The following is a 19,955-nucleotide window of genomic DNA, read 5'->3' on the forward strand; positions in this document are numbered from 1 at the left end:
CATGTGCCACTGGCTATGCAGAAGCTTTTAAATTTGATATTGTCTCATTTATTAACTTTTGGCATTCTTTCCTGAGCTTTTGAGGTCCTATTGAGAAAGTCGTTGCCTGTGCCTATATGATGGAGTATCTACCTTACATTTTCATTTAGAAGTTGCAAAGTTTCTGGTCTAATTCCTAAGTCTTTGATCCATTTTGAGTTGATTTTTGTGCAGGGTGACAGATAAGCATCTAGCCTCATTCTTCTACATATGGTTAGCCTGTTGTTCCATGTTCCATGTTGTTCCTGTTGTTAGCCTTTGTTTAAAAGGCTATCCCTTCTCTTGTGTACATTTCTGGCACCTTTGTCAAAGATCAGATGACTGTATCTATATGGGTTTGTCTGTGTCTTCTATTCTGTACCATTGTTCTATGTGTCTGTTTTTATGCCAGTACCATGCAGGTTTTGTTACCATAGCTTTAAAGTCAGGTATTGTAATGTTTCCAGCATTGCTTTATTGGCTTAGAATTTGCTTTGGCTATTCTGGGTCTTCTATTCCTCCAAATGAATTTTAGAACAGTTTTTTCTAGTTCTATAAAGAAAGTCATTGTTATTTTGATTGGGATTGCATTGAATCTGTATTCAGTATTGCTTTTGGTAGTATGGTCACTTTCACAGTACTAATTCTGCCTATCCAAGAACATCAGAGGACTTTCTATCTTCTTGTGAAAAAGGACGTATTTTAAAGCCATCACATTGCACTTCATCTGTGTGAAAGAAAACTGGTAAACTTCAGTTGAACAGTTAAATCTTGTTTAATTATGGATTATTAACACTTTTTGAACTTTGGATCAGATTTTGCTTGGCCTATCCTTTCTATCTGTCCTACTGGCAAGCTTATTAACTAAAATAAATTTGGCGTAAACAAAAACAAATTAAGGAAATAAAACTATGAAAGAACTTTATCAAGCATTCCAACTCCAACTAGGAATTACTAGTAGTTTTCTAGTGAGTTTTATTTGTGCCAGGATTATAAACTGATCTGTAACATTAAGGATTAATGCCTGTAATCCAAGTGGCTCAGGTGCTAAGAAACTCAGTGAGACCCTGTCTCTAAATAAAATACAAAATAGGGCTGAGGTTCAGTGGTTGAGTGTCCCTGAGTTCAATCCCAGGTACCAAAAACAAAACAAAACAAAACAAAAAAAAAAAATTAAGATTAAACCCATTTTGTTTCAAGCGCATGTAGATACCAGCTAAATAAACAGGACAGCAATTACCAAGCCAATTTCACAAATGTTAACGACTAATATAAATACTTAATAGCACCTAGTGACTTCCTGTTTTGGTGAAAGATTGAAAGTAGAGAGCTCAATTGAGAAAATGCATGTACGTGACTAAATCTCTTCTATGAAACTTATTTTCTCTAGAAAAGCTTTAAATAATGAGTAGAACATCAAAGCCTAATTAAAGGTATGACTTTTATGTACAAAAAGCAATATCCTTTCTATAAATAGAACCATGTAGACCTCAGAGACTACAGACTAATCTTCTATTAAAAATAGGAAATAATACTTTCTTGTGTCCTTGTTTACACTGAGTACATATTACAAATGTAATTTGAAGGATATTAAAATTTTCTGTTACCCTTAAGAAATAAGAAATAGTTTCAAAATATTAAGATGAGAAAAAAAATGTCTTGAAGGAGTAGGTTTTTAAAAGCCAGGAATAAAAATACATAAAAGAATCTTTTTCTTATATCTAGCAACTTTATAAGGCAAGTCAGTCCCAAAGGAAAACCTCTTGTTCTTTTAAGAAATGGGTCTTCTTGAATTGTAAACTTTAATGCCATTTTGCATCGAAGACCGTGAGTATTTAGTGAGTAATGCACCTATGGTTTGCTTCTCTCCACACAAATCTCTGTGGGAAAGAAAAAATGAATAGCATGAAAATCTTAGGAAGCATAATATATAGTACAAATTATTTTACGTTTCACCCCCTAAATCCATCTTTCAAGTAGGCATAAGGGTATGTTTTGGGGGGAGAAACAGAGTGGGAATTGCTTCTAAGTCTTAACTGAACAGGTATATTACATTATTATTTCATTAAACCTTCACAATTTAACCCTACATTAGATATAAGGAATAGGCTCAGGGAGATGGATGATAAATGACAGTCAAATTTTGCCACCATGGGGCTGGGGATATAGCTCAGTTGGTAGAGTGCCTGCCTCGCATGCACAATGCCCTGGGTTCAATCCTCAGCACCGCAAAAAAAAAAAAAAAAAAAAATTTGCCACCAGGTCTTTATGACTTCAAAGTCCATGTTTTATGTAATATCACACAACTTGTAAGTCAGAAGTACAAGCAATATGGTACCCTGGAGTATGGAATGAGAAAACCTAGATACTAGGCCACCTGTGTGAGCTTGTCTAGGTTACCTTCTGAACTTGAGCTTCCTTTTCTTTACCTCAAAGAGGAAAAGATTATGACCAGAACATAATAAGGGGAGGGGAGGGTGGAGGGCATGATGAAGGGGAAAAGGGATAGATCATAGATGGCCATGAAGGACATGGAAGGGAGCTGTGATTTAACTCTCAATATAATAAGAAGCCACTGGGAGAGTTTTAAATAGTAGGGAAAAAAAGCATAATGTGATCTAAGTTTTAAATAATGGAGGCAACAAGCTAATGACTAAGAAAGATGGGTGGTGGGTAGGTTGTAGGTTCACTATATTATATTGTCACTTTTGGATGCTTAAAAATTTTCAAAATAAGTAGTATAAAGAGGGCAGAGGGAAAGTAAGCAAAAATAGATGTAGAGAGGCCAGTTCAGAGGCAAGTACAAGAAGATCCATTAGGATTGCTTCTAGTTTGCCCCAGAAGGTAGAAGGAAGGTAAGGACAAGAATGGTTCCTAGACTTTCTGCTTGAGTAACTGGATGAGTGGAGGTGCTACTAACTGCGATGAAGATGAAGAGTAGGGACAGGAAGAATCACTGATTCTATTATGAAATTCCTATTGAATATCCAAATGGACATGTTAAGTAGGCAACTAAATATAACAATCTGTAGCTCTCAGAAAAAATATGAAGAATTAGGCAGTCACTACATTTAAATCCAAGATGAGGGCAGCAAGGGAAAAGCATGCACAGGAGAGAAGATAACCAAGAACAGAGTCTTGGAGCACTACAAAATTTAAAGACTGGGAAGAAAGGAAGAAGACAGGAAAAAGACACAAAAAGAGCTGCCCTGGGGAAGGGAGGAGAAACCCAAGATGTTTCAAGTAGGAGAAAGTGGTCTACTACATCACATAGTGCTAAGAGATCAAGTAAACAAGGACAATTGGCCATTGCATGTAGAAAGATGGAAGTCATTGGAATCAGGAGCTGTCACTGGGTAAAGGAAAAAATGGAAGGTGAGAAAGCAGAGAGTGGATATTCACAATTTTTAAAAGGTGTTTTCTTGTAAAGGAAACAGAGAAAAGCAGAGAACGTGGAGCACAGTATGTTCTAGCGTTTTCTTTTAGGATGCACAATAGTATAGATCTTGTGCTAATGGAGTGATCCATCCAATCCCAATGAAAGGGAGACTCTGATAATACAAGTGGGAAAAGGGGAAAACTGGAGGAGTCACGTCTTCAAGAAGACAGAGGAAATGAAGCTGTTGCAGAGGAAAGACTACCCTTAAGAGCAGGGACAGCTCATGCACTGCACAGGAATGACTGCAAAGGAAGAGGTGCAGACACAAGGATGTTGGCAGAGTTGACACCAAGATAAGGTGGTTCTTGTCTAACTGCTTTGATGTTTTCAAGAAATAAGGTCATAAGCTAGGCACATAGGCACAATGGAGTATGCCTGTAATCCCAGCAACTTGAGAGGCTGAGACAGAAGAATCTCAAGTCTGAAGCCAGTCTGGGCAACTTGCAGAGACCCTGTCTCAAAAAATAAAAAGGGGTTGGGGAATGTAGCTCAGTAGTACAGCACCACTGGATTCCATCCCCACTACCATAAAAAAAATTAAAATTTTAAAAAATAACAAAAGAAAGAAAGAACAAAGGAAGGTCCTAAGCTGAGGGCAAAGAGGAAACAGGAGGTATTGATGGTGTGAAAGACAGAAAAAATGTAATGGAAGTTCCAATGGTAAAACAATTTAATGAGGAAATGGTGCCTAGGCAAGGGCTCTGGTAAGTTCTACTCAATTTTTTGTTGTTGTTGTTTTGGAACTAGGAATTGAACCCAGGGGTGCTTTTACCTCTAAGCCACATCCCCACCCTTTTATTTTTCATTTTGAGACAGTCTTGTTTAGTTTCTTAGGGCCTCCTGAAGTTGCTGAGGCTGGCCTTGAATTTGTGATCCTCCTGCCTCAGTCTCCTGAATTGCTAGGATTATAGGCATTCACTACTGCACCCAGTTACACTTCCATTCCTACCCAAGACTGGTAACCCCATTATGTTCTTGCCAAGAAACTTTAGCTTCCCAGATATAGACACAGAGCAAGCAGAAGGTTAAATCTTTGTAGATTTTTACCAGGGAGATAAAGGAAGAGGGGATCCAGTAAGAAAGTTTGGATGGCAGGAATCAGAGACACCAGCCACAGAATCTAAGCTGGGTAAACAGAAGAGAGATGACCTGTGAGGTGTGACACACAGGGATGAAGCCATATTGTTAGTGGATTCAAGTGTTGGTGGACTTGAGATCCTCTAAGCAGTGACCTCAGGGCTAACTCATTCTTGTGCAGTTTGGCTTCTGCCACAATGTTAAGAAGTAAGGCAATGAATGGGAGGCAGTCAGAAAGAGGCGTTTACCTTAGGGTTTTAGTGGTGTTTATATTCTGTCCCTCAAAGAACTGCGATTTTGTAAGGAGAGCAGAAGTACTCTAGGTACTCTAGGAGTCATAAGGAACAAAACAACACATATACCATTTCCATAACCAATGATCACAGAGAATGATAGAGAAGACTACCTGAGAAAGTGTGGAGGGAAGCAGTATTCTTAGGGAATACGCAAATAACTGTACTGATAATAAACTGAAAATGCTATGCCACTCTTTATAAAAAGAACAACCCTCAAAATCCACTTTTAATACATTAACTTACTGTATATATGGAGCAATATCTTCTTCTGTCCACTTCTCCCTTAGAGAAAACAGACTATTAAAGCGTTCCTGATTCCCCTCGGGTAAATCATCTGCTTTCAGCAAAAATATGACTTCTGGTCTTGAGTGTCTATCCACCAGTGCTAAACCCTATAAGAAATGAGAAGAAAAAGGGCATTTAAAGTAATGCTCTAATATTCAAACATGACTCATTCTTTTACCATTAGATTTAGCTTAGGCTACAGTATTAAAAATGTCAGCTACACAAAACTTACACAAACTCTCCAGAGATTTATAATAGCCTTTTTCATGAAAACAGTTCCTTTCTGCAATCCCCTCTTTTCCCTGTAATTGGGCTTCTACTACCACAAATTTATTAAGATAGCTTTAGTTATTTTTTGATTTTTAACAGTGCTGGGGATCAAACCCAGGGCCTCACTCATGCTAACCAAGTACTCTACCACTGAGCTACATCCCCAACACAAGACAGCTTTAGTTAAGGTCACCAGTGACCTGTCCTTGACAAATCCAGTGGGCTCTTTTCTTGAATTCATCTTACTGGCCTACTGCTTCTTGTTAATGTTGATTACTTCTTTATCTACATCTCTCTTCATCTGACATCACTCTCTTATTTTCTGCATTGCTTGATGTCATAGTTCCCTGGACCTCTATCCCAACCCTGTTTCACTGTCACTCTTCTGGGTGACCTCATACTAACCTGTAGCCTAGCACTCACTTGCTAATGACTAATATTTGTATCTCCCATTCCGATGTCTCTTCTGAGCCCAGACCTCTGTATCAAATGTGTAGATGAGCTCATGGTATTTATCACTACACAAGGAAAACAGGAAGCATAGGCATCATCCTATATTCTACTGTTCAAACCCCAAACCTGAGTGGTTAATAAATTCTGTAGATTTAAGGCCTCAAGATTTCTCTATCCCTTCCCCATGGCCTATTTCTTTAGCCAATACTCTCTAAAACAGGAGTATTTAAGTGCAGAAAGCCTAGAATGTTCTTTTTCATAATCTAGCCAACTTTCCATCCATCTAACTTCTTTATTGTCATAGTACAGGTTGAGCATCTCTAATCAAAAATGCTCAAAAAGTTTTAAATGTTTCTTTTGGATCATTTTGGATTTTGAATTGGGGATGCTCAACCTGAAAAATTTATGCAAATATTCCAAAATCTGAAAAATTCTGACATCTGATACAGTCCTGGTCCCAAGCATTTCAGATAAGGACACTCAATTTGTATTCTTTCCAAAAGGCAAATCTGATAAGCACTTGATGAGGCAACTCTTCCAACCAATGTCACTGAATGGCTCCAGAGCTTTAAGAATTGAGATTTTTTTGCACAATCCATAGTGTCCCTAACCAACTCACCAGCACCCTTCACTCAGTCACTATCCACACTATCAACACCCCAATTTTTATACTTCCACACCTCTGAAAATTCTCTCCTGGTATCTGTCTCTGCCCTTCCTACCTAGAAAGCAAAAGTTCATCCTTCCACACCCAGCAACTAAAACATCTGTTCCTTCTGACAGTCATCTCTTATTGACCAGTCTGATGGATGAACTCCTTTTCTTTGCCTTCATAACACTCTATGCATGTGTTTTCCTTGGCAAAGATCACTCTGCATTGTAAGAACAGATTTATGCATGGAATATGCACCCCACCACTGCCAATTCCTGGGCCAGCTCTCAGTACCTGGATGACGTCAGCACCTAGTTTGGTGCCTAGACATAAAAAGAAACTTTGTAAATATTGAGTAAATACTTTCATTTATTTTCCAAATATTTATTGAGTCTACTACATCCCAGGCAGAATGCCACATAGTGGCAAGCAACCATAAACAGAATGCTATCAAAGCAGACAGTAAAAAACTGCATAATTAGACATATTTCCAAAGCTAAGCGGTAAGTGTCATGAAGGAAAAACTACAGAGCACTACAGAAAGAGGAAATGAGAGGTGTTATCTTAAGAGGAAATAAGTAAGAGTTGGCCAGGTAGAATTAGGGTGAATATCATTCTAGAACAAAAAGCCTTGTATGAAGGTTCAGATGTAAGAGAGTTTCATGATGTTGAAATTTTCAAGAAAGCTCTTGTATGGTAAACCAAAGAGAAAGCAGACAGATGAAGCTTTGGGGCAGATCATAAAGGGCCTTGTAGGCTAAGATACAAAGTCTGTATTTCACATCTTAAATACAACAGGCAACCATTAAAATGATTTAAGCAGGACATTCATCTAATCTGACTGGCACTTTAAAAAAGATTATTCTAGGGGCTGGGGATATGACTCAGTGGTGAAGCACTTGCCTAGCATGCTCAATGGCCTGGGTTTGAATTCCAGCACCACAAAAAAATAAAATCATTCTAGTAGAACCACAGGAAGGGACTGAAGGAGTCTGCTGAGAGATGCTATTGCCATTACAGACACAGGAGACCACGATAGTTTGGACTAGGACAGTGGTCATGGAAATGGAGAGGACTAGAATGAAATGAGACACACTGGGCAGGAAGAGAGATTATCTATCAATAGGCCCAAGGGATAGTAATGAGGTGATGGAAGTGTTCTAATACTAGATTATGGTGATTGCTATATAACTAGTCAAGATGCTAAACATCATTTTAGTTGATTAATGTATTTTTTGGTGGGCATCAAACCCAAGGCTTTGTGCATGCTGAACACAAACTCTCCCATTGAACTAGCTCCCCAGCCCTAAAAATTATTTTTAAAAGAGAAATTCGATGATATGCAAATTGCCTCCATAAAGTATTGAGGGTTCTGAAAGGACTCTGTGATGAATTTAATGGGCATTATACTCCCACTGGGTGTCTAGGAAAACAAATCGGCTCCAAATTCAGATCCAAGACAAATATCATCTCCCCCAGTAAGTAATCACCTGTTGAATCCACTGATATTACCTTGAGCTGATCAAGCCTAGTTATCATTCCTTCAGGAACACTCTGTTGCCACACTTCTTGAAACTCAGCCAGATTGAATTTCACTGCATTCTGAAGTAACATTTGTGCTGTTGCTCTGCATATTTTATCAGCACTCAATTCAAAATAAACTTCACCTAAGGAAAAGATAGTATCAGATAATTTCATATTATCCTCTTAAAATTAAATGTAGCACTAATGTTTTCTTTTCCCTTATGCTATTTCTTGGAAAGAATTATACACCTCCACTCACCTCCCACATCCCACTGTTCTTATTTTTAACACGAACTTTAGAATAGAAAGGTATACCAATTTTAGCAAACAAAAGTTAAAATACCCATTAAAATACTTTCTCAAACTTACCTTCATCTACATATTTCTTTCCATAACATTTAAGACAGTGTTCTATCATTTCCCTGAAAAATTTAAAAACACCCTTTTGACACATTATCAACATTTTTATACACTGTATTTCAAACCCCATTGCTAACTAGAAACTAAGATATAAATTTGAGATTTGTACTAAATTATTTAGATGCCAAATAAGCTTTTTTAAAATTAGGAGCTAACTAAAATAGAAGCTGCTATATGCCAAGCCCCATGCTAATACATTTTTATGTATTATGAATAATGTGAGCATAACTTTATGGCTATAAAATAGCTTTATAATTTTATGATAAAAACAACAAAAAAAGAAGAAAACATGATATAGATTTATTCAGCCAGTGACCAAAATACCCAAATCCTTTTTTAGTTCTATATTTAAAAATCTTTTTAATATTGAAATACAAATAGTCTGTCCCCTGGATTTAGTTTTGCTTTGGAAAAGAATTTCTCTCCCCTTAAGGAAATCTGAAGGGACAGGTAATTAAAATACTTACTCTGGCTCCAATGGTCCAAGTTCCTGAAGGCATATGTTCAAAGGAACTTTACTAAAAGACCAAGATTCAGAATCCACAAGCTGAGTTAGATGATTCAGAAGTTTCATCTCATAGTCAAAGTCAAGAATCCTCCAATAACCTACAAATCCCAAAAGTTATATTTATCAAACAACATTTAAATGAATTAAACATTAAATGAACTAACAGTTTGTTAATACAGCAGCATTCTCTTGCCCATTGCAAAAAAAAAATAGAGACACCAGGAGTCACTTTTTCTTTAAACAGTAATCCTTTTTATGCTTTTCTCCCAGGTTTTTTGATGTTGGGAATTAAACTCAGGACGTCATACATGCTAAAGAGCTCTACCACTGAGCTGCACCATCAGCACTCTCGATCATTTAAAATTCTGTCTTGAAGAAGATCAAGTGGTTTTTAAAGAGTATTTTATATATGACCAAGACGAGACTTGCTCAAGTGGTTTAATATTCTGTTATTTCACATAATCTTCTTGTTCTGTAAGTAAAGAAGTCTGCAGCTGTTATAGCCAATTCATTAGCGCATCATACAAATGAGGTGAAGGTCATAGTTTCCAGATCCTATAGGATAACCTCTGCTGTGCAGCACTGCCAGGGTGTAATTCCCTGGTCACAGCTATTTTGCAGTGGTATCCTCACACTCATAAAAATGCTTAGCAATTGAGATATGACAGACTCTGATACAGTACGGACAAAATAAAATAAAGTTGGACATTGAGATACATTATCCTTACAACTGAAAGAATACAAAATGACATTATAATTGATGACACAACCACCAGCCCTGGAAAAAGAAAACACATACATCAACCATTTCCAAGAGAAAATATTTGTATTTCTATTCTATTCTATTTTCTATTAAAAAATAAAAGCAACTTAAGAAATGGATTGTGTGATATAAAACTGGAGAAGAGAGCTAGGAATAATCTATGCATCCTCTACCAAAAGTTTATCCATTCCCATGCAATCAGTGAATAATGTAGAGGGCTGCAGAAGATTACAGCTGGGCGAGGTGGCACACTCCCATAATCCCAGAGACTTGGGAAGCTGAGGCAGGAGGATCATAAGTTCCAGACTCAGCAACTTAGCAATGCCCTAAGCAACTTAATGAAACCCGTCCCGAAATAAAAAATAAAAAGGGTTCAGTGGTAAATTCTCTCTAAGTTCAATTCCTAGTACAAAAAAAAAAAAAAAAAAGAGAGAATACATAAGGTGTATTTGCCACCCCCGCTTTAAAAATTGACATTCAAGGCATCTGTACACCATACTAATTAGCAGCAGGCATACTTAATTAAAAACTTTTTTTTAGATGTTCTAGACAAAATGAGTCTCAAGGAACCACAACTAGGGGCTATTTACCAGTTAATTCTGAAGTTGTATGTAGTTGCTTTACTCAACAAAATTTGCCGTTATCGAGGGGTACATTATCACAAAAATTTATCTTGTTTGGAAGATTATAAACAAATTGAATAATGTATCTACCAATAATGTATGCTAATATTCTCATCCATAACACATGGGGATAGAATTAAGCTGCTTCTCTAGGCACTAATAAAAATAATTTAAAAATAAAAAAAGAATGCATGCAAACAACTACTGAGGATCACCACAGACCCACATGCTGAAAAGAAGCTCCGACTCCAGAGCAAAAGCCAGACAAAACATTAAAGACACTGTAGGGCTTCTCCATCAACCCCTGACACCAACACACACTCCTGTACCTTTTATATAGGTTTAAATTATAAGTTAATATACATGTTTAGAAAAACATTAGAGTTATCATACGAAGAAATATAGTCCCATCTCCAAGCATTTGGTAGATACAATGAGATTATTAAATTAATTGTTAACTAGGAGTTCAAATACATGATTCTATGTCATATCCTATCATAACTCGACATGCAGCCCTGGACAAGGTAGTTTTTATTTTGTCTTAGGCCTTAGTTTCCTTACATATTAAAAAAAAAAATTGATAGACTGCCTGATATATAAAGTCTTTTCTCAAACATTGTTCTTCTATAACCACTTACCCCAAAGAAAAAGGCCTACAAGAAGTGGTTAAAGTCCCTGGTAACTTCCTTCTGTATGATGATCACACAAAGACTCTATTTCATATCCAAAGACAAGTACCATATTTTCTTCTTTCTTTCTTTTTTTTTTTTTTTTTTTTTTTTTTTGGTGGCGTTAGGGTCGCAAACACAAGAACTCATGCATGCGAGTCAAATACTCTACCAGAGAGCGACAATCCCAGTCCCTATCCCAGTCCCTAACATTATCATATTTGAGCCCAAAAGATTAAATACACCAGGAGCATGCATGTAATCCCAGCTACCTGGGAGGCTGAGGAAGGAGAATACCAAGTTCAAGGCCAGCCTCAGCAACTCAGTGAGATCCTGTCAAAAAAAATAACTACATAGCCAGACACAGTGGCTCACACCTGTAATCCCAGCAACTCCAGAGGCTGAGGCAGGACGATTACAAGTTCCAAGGGAGCCTCAGCAACTTAGCAAGGCCCGGTCTCAAAACAAAAAGGGCTGGGGATGTGCCTCAGCTGCTAAGCTCCCCAGGGTTCAATCCCTGATACCAAAAAAATAAACAAATACATAATAGGGCAAAACTGTCCAAAAATTTCTTTCTCTCATGATATCTGATTCTATCATTATGAATGATAATAATAAATAATGCTACCTCCAATCTCACAGGCATTTAAAACTTGTAACTGGGTCATTATTTCTTCCTCACTTGCCTGAATTTGATCAAGCAAATCTTCAGTTGTATACTGAAACAAACAAACAAACAAATTTTAATGCTTTCAAGAATAACATTTTAGATTTCTCATTGAATTATGGGAAATAAATACATAAAACATTAAGGCAATATTTATGCACTAGTCCAGTTTCTTTTATTAATAAATAACAATTATAATACAAAAGCAATAGACATCTTAGCAGAAAACAGAGGTTAATGTTTATGTCACTGAAATTGGCAATAATTTCTTTCTTTTTTTGTCATGCTGGAGATCAAACCCAGAGTCTCATGCATGCCAGGCAAGCACTCTACCACTGAGCCACATCCCAGACTTCACTGAAATGATAAACTTTTGTATCAAAACACTTTATCAACGCCAAAGGACAATATATGATTCCACATCTATATGATGTATTTAGAGTAGTTAAATTCAAAGACAGAAAGTAGAATGTGGTTGCCATTGCTTAAGGAGAGGGAGGAATGGGGAGTCATTGTTTAATGACAAAGTTTCATCTTCCTAACATCTTCCACTAGGAAGATGATACAGTTTTAGAGATGGATGGTGCTTAATTTGCATACCAACATGAATGTACTTAGTGCTACTGAATTTACATTTTAAAATAATTAAAATGGTAAATGCTATGTTATATATATTTGACCACAATAAAAACCAAGAAATTAACAGGACAACCTGAAAAATGGGAGGAAATATTTGCATATCATATATCTGATAAAGAACTTATATAAAGAACTTTCCTACAATGCTGTAATGAAAAGACAAATAGGTAAAACCCAAAGGAACTAAATAGGTATATTTCTCCAATGATATACAAATTAAATAAAACGAAAATATGCTGAATATCAATAGTAATCAGGGAAATGCACTTCAAAACTACAGTGAGATATCACATTTTTATTTATATACATATGTACATTTTAAGCCTACAACACCCAGTATTTCCATGTGTTCTCTCCTTCAGGAAGTGACCAGGACAATTCTGCTAAGCTTCCAAGATCAGACGAGATCAGGTATGGTCAAGGTGGTATGGTCCTTGACAAGTTTCCACTTTAAGCCCATCAGAATGAGTTTGAAGTTTTCATAACCTTTAAAAAGTAAGAATGTCTGGGGCTGGGGATATAGCTCAGTTGGTAGAGTGGCTACCTGTCAAGCACAAGGCCCTGGGTTCAATCCCCAGCACCACAAAACAAACAAAAAACAAAAAATTAAGAATTTCACCACTAAGAGCAACTAATTAAAAATTTTTACATTTCAAATCAAGAATTGAAAACAACAGCTGGACACAGTGGTGCAAGCCTGTAATTCCAGAGGCTCAAGAGGCTAAAGCATAAGGATCTTGAGTTAAAAGCTAGCCTCAGCAATGGCAAAGCACTAAGCAACTCAGTGAGACCCTGTGTCTAAATAAAATACAAAATAGGGCTGGAAATGTGGGTCAGTGGTTGATTGCCCCTGAGTTAAATCCCCAGTACCAAAAAAAAAAAAAGAAAAGAAAAGAAAACAGTCTTACTTTTGAGCGAGTTGAATCCTCTTCTTTTTGACTGTCAGGTCCTTCATAGGTATTTTCCATTAGAAATTTCTTCAGCTTCTTTAATTTAGGTCTGCATCTTCTCAATTCCCAATAATTATTAGAAAAACCAAAGATCTAGAATTCAAATCATAACCTCTTAGGGGCCATTCTAAAAACAGTTCATACAAAATTCCAACTAACTCATCTTTCCTGGTCAAAAACAAAGAAAAAGGAACCAAAGTATTCTGCTTTCTATCAGGAAGGTACCCATCCAGTTGCCTCAAGTGGATGGATGGATACCTTTAGGAAACATCTTTTCAAAGTCCAATTAAGAAGACTCTGTCAATAAAGTAAGAAACTGAGCATCTCATCTCAAGTATACCCGTAGAAACTAAAGTCTGTCCAGAATAGAATGACCAGAATGGTCCTAATTCTTCAAATCAGGTAGAAGCAAACTGAAAAAGAAAAACAGAATAGTCTGAAAAACAGAAAATAGAGACATTATCACAATCATCAAATAATGAAGGAATATTAAAAGGAAAAAGAGGTACCCTCCTATCTTACTCAGTTTGGGGACACTATTTCTACTATTTCAAATTAGAGCTAATTAGATTATTGGACTTGTGACAGAAGTCTATCACTTGAAGAAATTCAGGTCCCAAAGGCTAGGTGATGGAATGTGTTATTCCCCTCTACATTTGCAGGATAGCCCAGTGTCTGGCATTGGATGCCAAATAAGTGTTTCATGAAAGGAGAAAAGGCTAAACTGGATTATTTCTAGGGTGCTTTGCAACATTAAGATGGAAGGACAGAGGAGGATTCTACTTTCTAAATAAGAAAAGGCTTGATTGACAAGCCTGAAGGAGATGCTGCTGAATCTAAGGCCTTCAAAAGAAGAGCTTGGGGGGGCCAAACAAGAAAGATTGATTCTATCTACAGTTCAAAGTAGCAGTGATCTGTATATATACAAGGCACAAATGTTGGAATAGGCTTTTGTGTGGTATAGGAGAGGACTCAGGTATGGCCTTGTGTTTAAATTAGTTGTCAATAAAAAAATAAAAAAAATAAAAAAAATTGGAGATTTTACCCCAACATCACAATCACAAGGTCTAGGAATGCTGGGCCTACTTACCTACAAGTCAACTGAATAATGGCCACCCAAAAATGCTTGGGGCTTGTGGTATCCAATTTGACACAGACCTAAATACTACCTGCTACTCCTGGGGATCCACCATCATTTGTCAACCCCAGCCTACCTAAGTTGCTGATGTGTCCTTATCTAGTCCTTTTAAGCATCCCTCTGCTGGGAAGAGCTATCATGGATTATGGCTTTGGTTGGTGGATCTTTTAAGTTTTACCCAGTCTCATCACCCAGAATTCCAATAACAAATAAGAGCTCAGGGTACCTGCAGATATTATTGAGCCCTCACAAAAACAAATAAACCAGATAAGTGATGAAAAATACAACATTATCTTTTGCAAAAGAATGAACTGCCAATATTTCTAGTTAATTAGTGAAAGACATGTAACCCAACAGAAACCAAAATAAAAATTTTACTGGAAATTCCCCTATTCCAGTAACATCATATGAATCACCAAAGCTTCCCAGCATTTTCCCTTCTTTCCTCTCCAATTCTATTTTTAAGAAAATAGTTGGTCTAAAGTCATCCTGAAAGAATTAAGGGCTGTGCTTTGATTGCTACATGTGTTACAACCTAGACAGGATGGAGACTTTTGTTTGGTAATTACCAACAGTATTCTCCAAAATAATTAAAAATTTGTTATACTTGGCTACAGATATTAAGTAACTAAACCAAATTTAAAGCTAAGAAACACACTTCATTCAAAAATGCAATTTTCTTCATTTTTCTCACTTGTAACTACTACCAAATACACTAGCTATGACTTGAGGGAGTTTCTTTTCAAAATACATCCATAGCAAATTCATTAAAATTAGGTAAAATTTTTGAATGATTCACCTAATAGCAAAGTTACCACATCAAGGAAAAAGATCAATTTGAGACTTAAAAATCAAATTAGGGGGTTGGGGAATGTGGCTCAGGGGTAGAGCACTTGCCAGGCATGTGTGAGGCCCTGAATTCAATCCCCAGTACCACAAAAAAAAAAAAAAAAAAAAAAAAAAAAAAAATCAAATTGGGAAACTAAAGACAAGTTCATAATACTTTAAAACACAAAAATAATAATGCTGAAAAACTTTCAAATTTCACTACAGAGAGCCAAGCAAGATGTTACACACCTGTAATCCCAGCAACTCAAGGGAGGCCTTGCAGGAGGACAGCAAGCTTGAGGCCAGCCTCAGCAATTTAGTGAGACTTTGTCTCAAAATAAGAAGGGCTGGGTATATAGCTTAGTGGTAAAGTGCTGTTGGGTTCAATCCCCAGTACCAAAATAAATGAGTAAACAGAAACAATTTCATTACAGAACTTCTACAATTTCATATGATTATATGTTTCCCAACAAAAGTTTTTAATGAAAGCCAAGACTGGCACCTGTGCTGTCATTCTTAGACTTAAAGGAATCAGGGGAGAGAAAACAGTACCTCAGTATGAATAATGTTACAGTGTGTCTCCTCCATCTTCAGTTGGTCTGGAGTTTTACAACCAGGAATGAAAAGCAACATATTTGAAGTATCTGCTATTTTCAAGTCATATGTTTTGTCTTTACTGCACAGCACAGCTTGTTCATCTTTATCTCCACGAATCACAAGACTATAGGAAAATGGGGAAAATACATGGTTTATTGAGACTACAGTGGACATCTTCACTTTAAACTACTTCCCAAATCCTCTGGCTTACAGAATTTTAAAATTAAGCCTGATGCTGTGTCCAGCCCTGTGGTACAATCATGGATTACAAAGAGCAAAGTGGACCAAGTAAGAGCCAGACAGGCACCTGGTGCCTCATTAAGAAAAAAAAAAAAAAGATAAATATGGTAAAGAAGACGTAAAGAGGCCACGAGGCCAAATGTCACCCTGTGGCATCTTTGCACGAGTTATTGGAAGACGCAAATATCTAGAGGCTTCAGTCAATGTCTCACAACTTTTTAAAACAGACTAAAGTGGTACTTACAAAACAAGTGCATAGGAATCTTAGGGAATCTTGTTAAAAAGCAAATTGGAATCTAGTAGGTCTGGGAAGGGACCTAAAACTATTTCTAAGAAGCTTCCAAGGATAAGCACACTATGCTCCTGAGGCCCACTCAAGTGTTGTTGGTGCTTTGTTCTGAGCAATCAAAGGAACACACAATGGCCTAACCATTAGCTGTGTGGCAAAGAAATCGCAACCTCATGAAAAGAAGGCTGTAGTGCTGAATGAAAAATAGGGCAAGGATATGTATACAAATGGGACTACATGAAAGATTCTTAGAAAGGGAATTTATCACAGATGAAGAAAAGCAAGAGAAGGATGGTGAGAAGGAGGAAGAGGAAAGACAGATGACAGGACAGCAGAGTTGAATCTCCAGGTTGTCCTCGCCGACAATACGACAATACGTTAAACTCTCCTGTGCATAACGCACTTCTTTTAAATAATTAAGAACCTACAATAGGAGACTGTAATTATCTTTTTAACTAAGCCTTCAATTAAGTGAAGAGAATAAGTCTTTTAGAGTCTTGTTGCATTTAAAAGGTCCAGTGTCTACCCTTTAACATTCTACATTACACACTATCCCCACTTTGAAATATTTTTATACCAACCCTCACTCAAAAATTTAAAACACACAAGTTTGTCAGCTAGATTAAGTATAAGTGGATCGAGAGAAGGTTCTCACACCTCAAGTCTTCTTGATCTCCACTAACTCAGATGGAATGGAAACTTACAAGGGAAGCTCTTCAGTTCTCTTAAGGGCACTCTGGTTAATACCAAAGGCTAGTCATTGACTAGAACGCTGTTTGAAAGAGTCAAGTATGAAGATTAAAACACAACCCCACAGGATCCAACTAAAAGGAACCTACAAATATGCATGTTGGAGGAAGAGTGGCACAGAAGAAAATCAGCTTGCAGGAATTGGGACTGCACCAAGTTTATAGGCTACTGTTCTCGAGGCTGCCTTCTAATCTACCACCTTCTGCCTTTTTCTCTTTTTTTTTTTTCCCCCCTCTGCTGGGGAGCAAACTCAAGGCCTCTAGGGGCTAATCAAACACTCTATCACAGAACAACAGTCTCAACCCCTGATTATGTTTTTCAATCCAAGAGGGTTGGCAGCAAATTTGTAGCTGACCTAGAATTTTTTTTTTTTTTTTTTTTTGCGGTACTGGGGATCGAACTCAGGGCCTTGTGCTTGCAAGGCAAGCACTCGACCAGCTAAGCTATCACCCCAGCCCTGACCTAGAATTAGAAATAGTTTTATGTTCCCATTAAATGACCCTACACAAGTCTGCCTGGGGTCTCCTTCAATTACCAAGTCGTGATTAAGGCTTTAAACTTATTCCCTACACGTCCTACTCATCCTTTGGGTAAAAGAAATATAAGTGGGAAGCAAGAACTCTATAAATATTGGATATTGTCATTGTACTTTAAAATAGAATGAATCAGACATAACTTTCCTATGTTCATATATGAATACACGACCAGGGTAACTCCACATCATGTACAACCACAAAAATGGGAAGTTATGCTCCATGTGTGTATAATGTCAAAATACACTCTACTGTCATGTATAACTAAAAAGAACAACAACAAAAGTAGAACGACAAAGTGTTCTGTGGAATCCCTGCCATCACTGTTAATATCTTCAATTTTCACTGGGGTCCTAGTTCCAGACTATTCCGCAGACACACGCCGCCAAGTTCGGCTGAACCAATGCTATTTATCACCACAGTCCAGCTCACAGGAGGGCCATGCAGTTGGGAGCCTCCTCGGGAGATGGCAGCACGCCAGGTATCAGGCCACCACCAGCTGGCTGTGAGCCTCTGGGCAAATAAATGCATCTCTCTGGCCCCGATTCCTCATCCTGGATTTCCAGTTGAACAAATCTGAAGGCGGTTCTCAGCAGGCTGGGGCGTCCCTGGAGCCGCGGCCCCGCTCACCTGTGTCCGGCCTCCAGCTGCTGGCACAGCGCGGGCTCTAGCTCCAGCAGGCAGAAGTCACCGGCGTCCGCGCCGCTGGCGCCAGGTCCGAAGCCCAGGCAGTGCACGGTGGGCAGCAGTTCGTCGGCGTTCAGCTTGGCGATCTGCAGCGTCGCATCCACTTCCTCGCGCGTCCTCATCGCGGCGAGAGGATGCCGCAGCACCTGGGGTGGGGGGCGCGGTGCGGCGGACAAGAAGGGGAGCAGCAGGAGCCGGCGAAACCGACACGAAATACACACGATTTCAAAAGCGCGCCAAGGCGGCTGAGGACGTGTTTCCGGGGCGGAGCGCGCCGCGGTCCGCGGAAGATCCCAAAACTCCCGGGCGCGCGAGCGCTTGGAGACACGGTCATCCTGCACAGGGTCAGGACTGCGAGGAAGAAGCACGGCTTCCTGGGGCCGGGGTGCGCGGAGAAGAGCTGAGACCCAGACCCGGCTGACACCGGGCCCTCACCCAGTCCTTCCGCTGCCCTACCCCGCCCCTGCCCCTCATTTCCCGCCTATGCGCCCCTTCCTTGCCATCAAAATAGTCTCTGCGCGTACAATGTCATTAACGCTTTACGATGACCCTGAAAGGTGGGCCCCTGAAAGGTGGGCCGTGGGCTTCCCGTTTCCCGCAAATGAGGAAGCAGGACTTTTGCCCGAGTGGTAAAGAGAGGAGATGGCAAAGTCAGATTCCAGCCTAGTGTATCATGGCTCTAAAAGCATCCTGCGGAGTTGTGTGCAAAGGATGCACCACCGGCAACCAGCTGATTAGAATCAGACCTGGCATCCCACGTGTTTGTGCCTGGCGACCTTCCTACCAAGGAGATGGCTTGGACTAGTCTGCCCATTCGTTTGTGCCAGGGGCAAATGAGTCATTAGACCACTGTCAAGAGGAAAGCAAAGAATAAAATCATGGCATTTGCAGGTAAATGGATGGAGTTGGAGAATATCATGCTAAGTGAAATAAGCCAATCCAAAAAAACCAAAGGCCGAATGACTTCTCTGACAAGGGGATGATGATACACAACGTGAAGGGGGCGGGGCGAGCAAGAATGGAGAAAGGATGGATTGTGTAGAGGAAAATGAAGGGTGGGGAGGGATGGGGGAAGGAAAGCTAATAGAATGAGACAAACATCATTACCCTATGTCATGTATGATTACACAATCGGTGTGACTACTTCATGTACAACCCCATTTGTGTACAATGAATCAAAAGGGGGAAAAAAAAAGAGGAAAGCACCCTGTCTGAGGATAAGAAGGGCCTACAGTCTCCAAAGGGAGACCGGCAAACTCATCACTGTGGGATGTGGTATCATCTAGACCAAGAATTACCGTGATCTGAACACAAAGTTTAAAAAGGAAAAAATTTAAACTTTAAAAAATTTAAAAAGCTCACAAATACACTGACACGTCCACAAATAACTTGTAACAGCAAGGTGAGCTCTCCTAGGCGTAACTTGCAGACTCCCTGAGTGACTGCCTCCGAGGGCTGAAACAGCCTAGGAGGAATCTTCCCCCAGTCAGTGGCTTTCTACTAGTTTGTGTAAGTCGGACCTTGTCGAATTCAAAGGAAATACGCAGAGTTTTTTGTTTGTTTGCTTCAGCTCTTCAAATAATATGAAAATACTAGCGTTGGGAGTTTCAGTCTGGGAGATGCTTCAGTTGGTGGTAGAAA

The 19,955-nt window shown here is 38.7% G+C and overlaps 1 protein-coding gene across 1 annotated transcript; it reads right to left on the reverse strand.

The window, feature by feature from the left end:
- Positions 1-302: 302 nt before the first annotated feature.
- Positions 303-18,470, reverse strand: DSCC1 (DNA replication and sister chromatid cohesion 1). The gene is made up of 9 exons (XM_079141969.1): positions 18,258-18,470; positions 15,771-15,939; positions 13,211-13,345; positions 11,625-11,715; positions 8,902-9,040; positions 8,384-8,436; positions 8,003-8,157; positions 5,074-5,222; positions 303-1,898 (listed from the first exon to the last, which is right to left on the reverse strand). The coding sequence occupies exons 1-9, from the start codon at positions 18,434-18,436 to the stop codon at positions 1,790-1,792; spliced, it is 1,179 nt and encodes a 392-aa protein (XP_078998095.1). The 5' UTR covers positions 18,437-18,470; the 3' UTR covers positions 303-1,789.
- Between the last annotated feature and the right edge of the window lie 1,485 nt (positions 18,471-19,955).

Source organism: Sciurus vulgaris (genome assembly GCF_902686455.1).
Source record: "Sciurus vulgaris genome assembly, chromosome: 1".
Taxonomy (NCBI): Eukaryota; Metazoa; Chordata; class Mammalia; order Rodentia; family Sciuridae; genus Sciurus; species Sciurus vulgaris.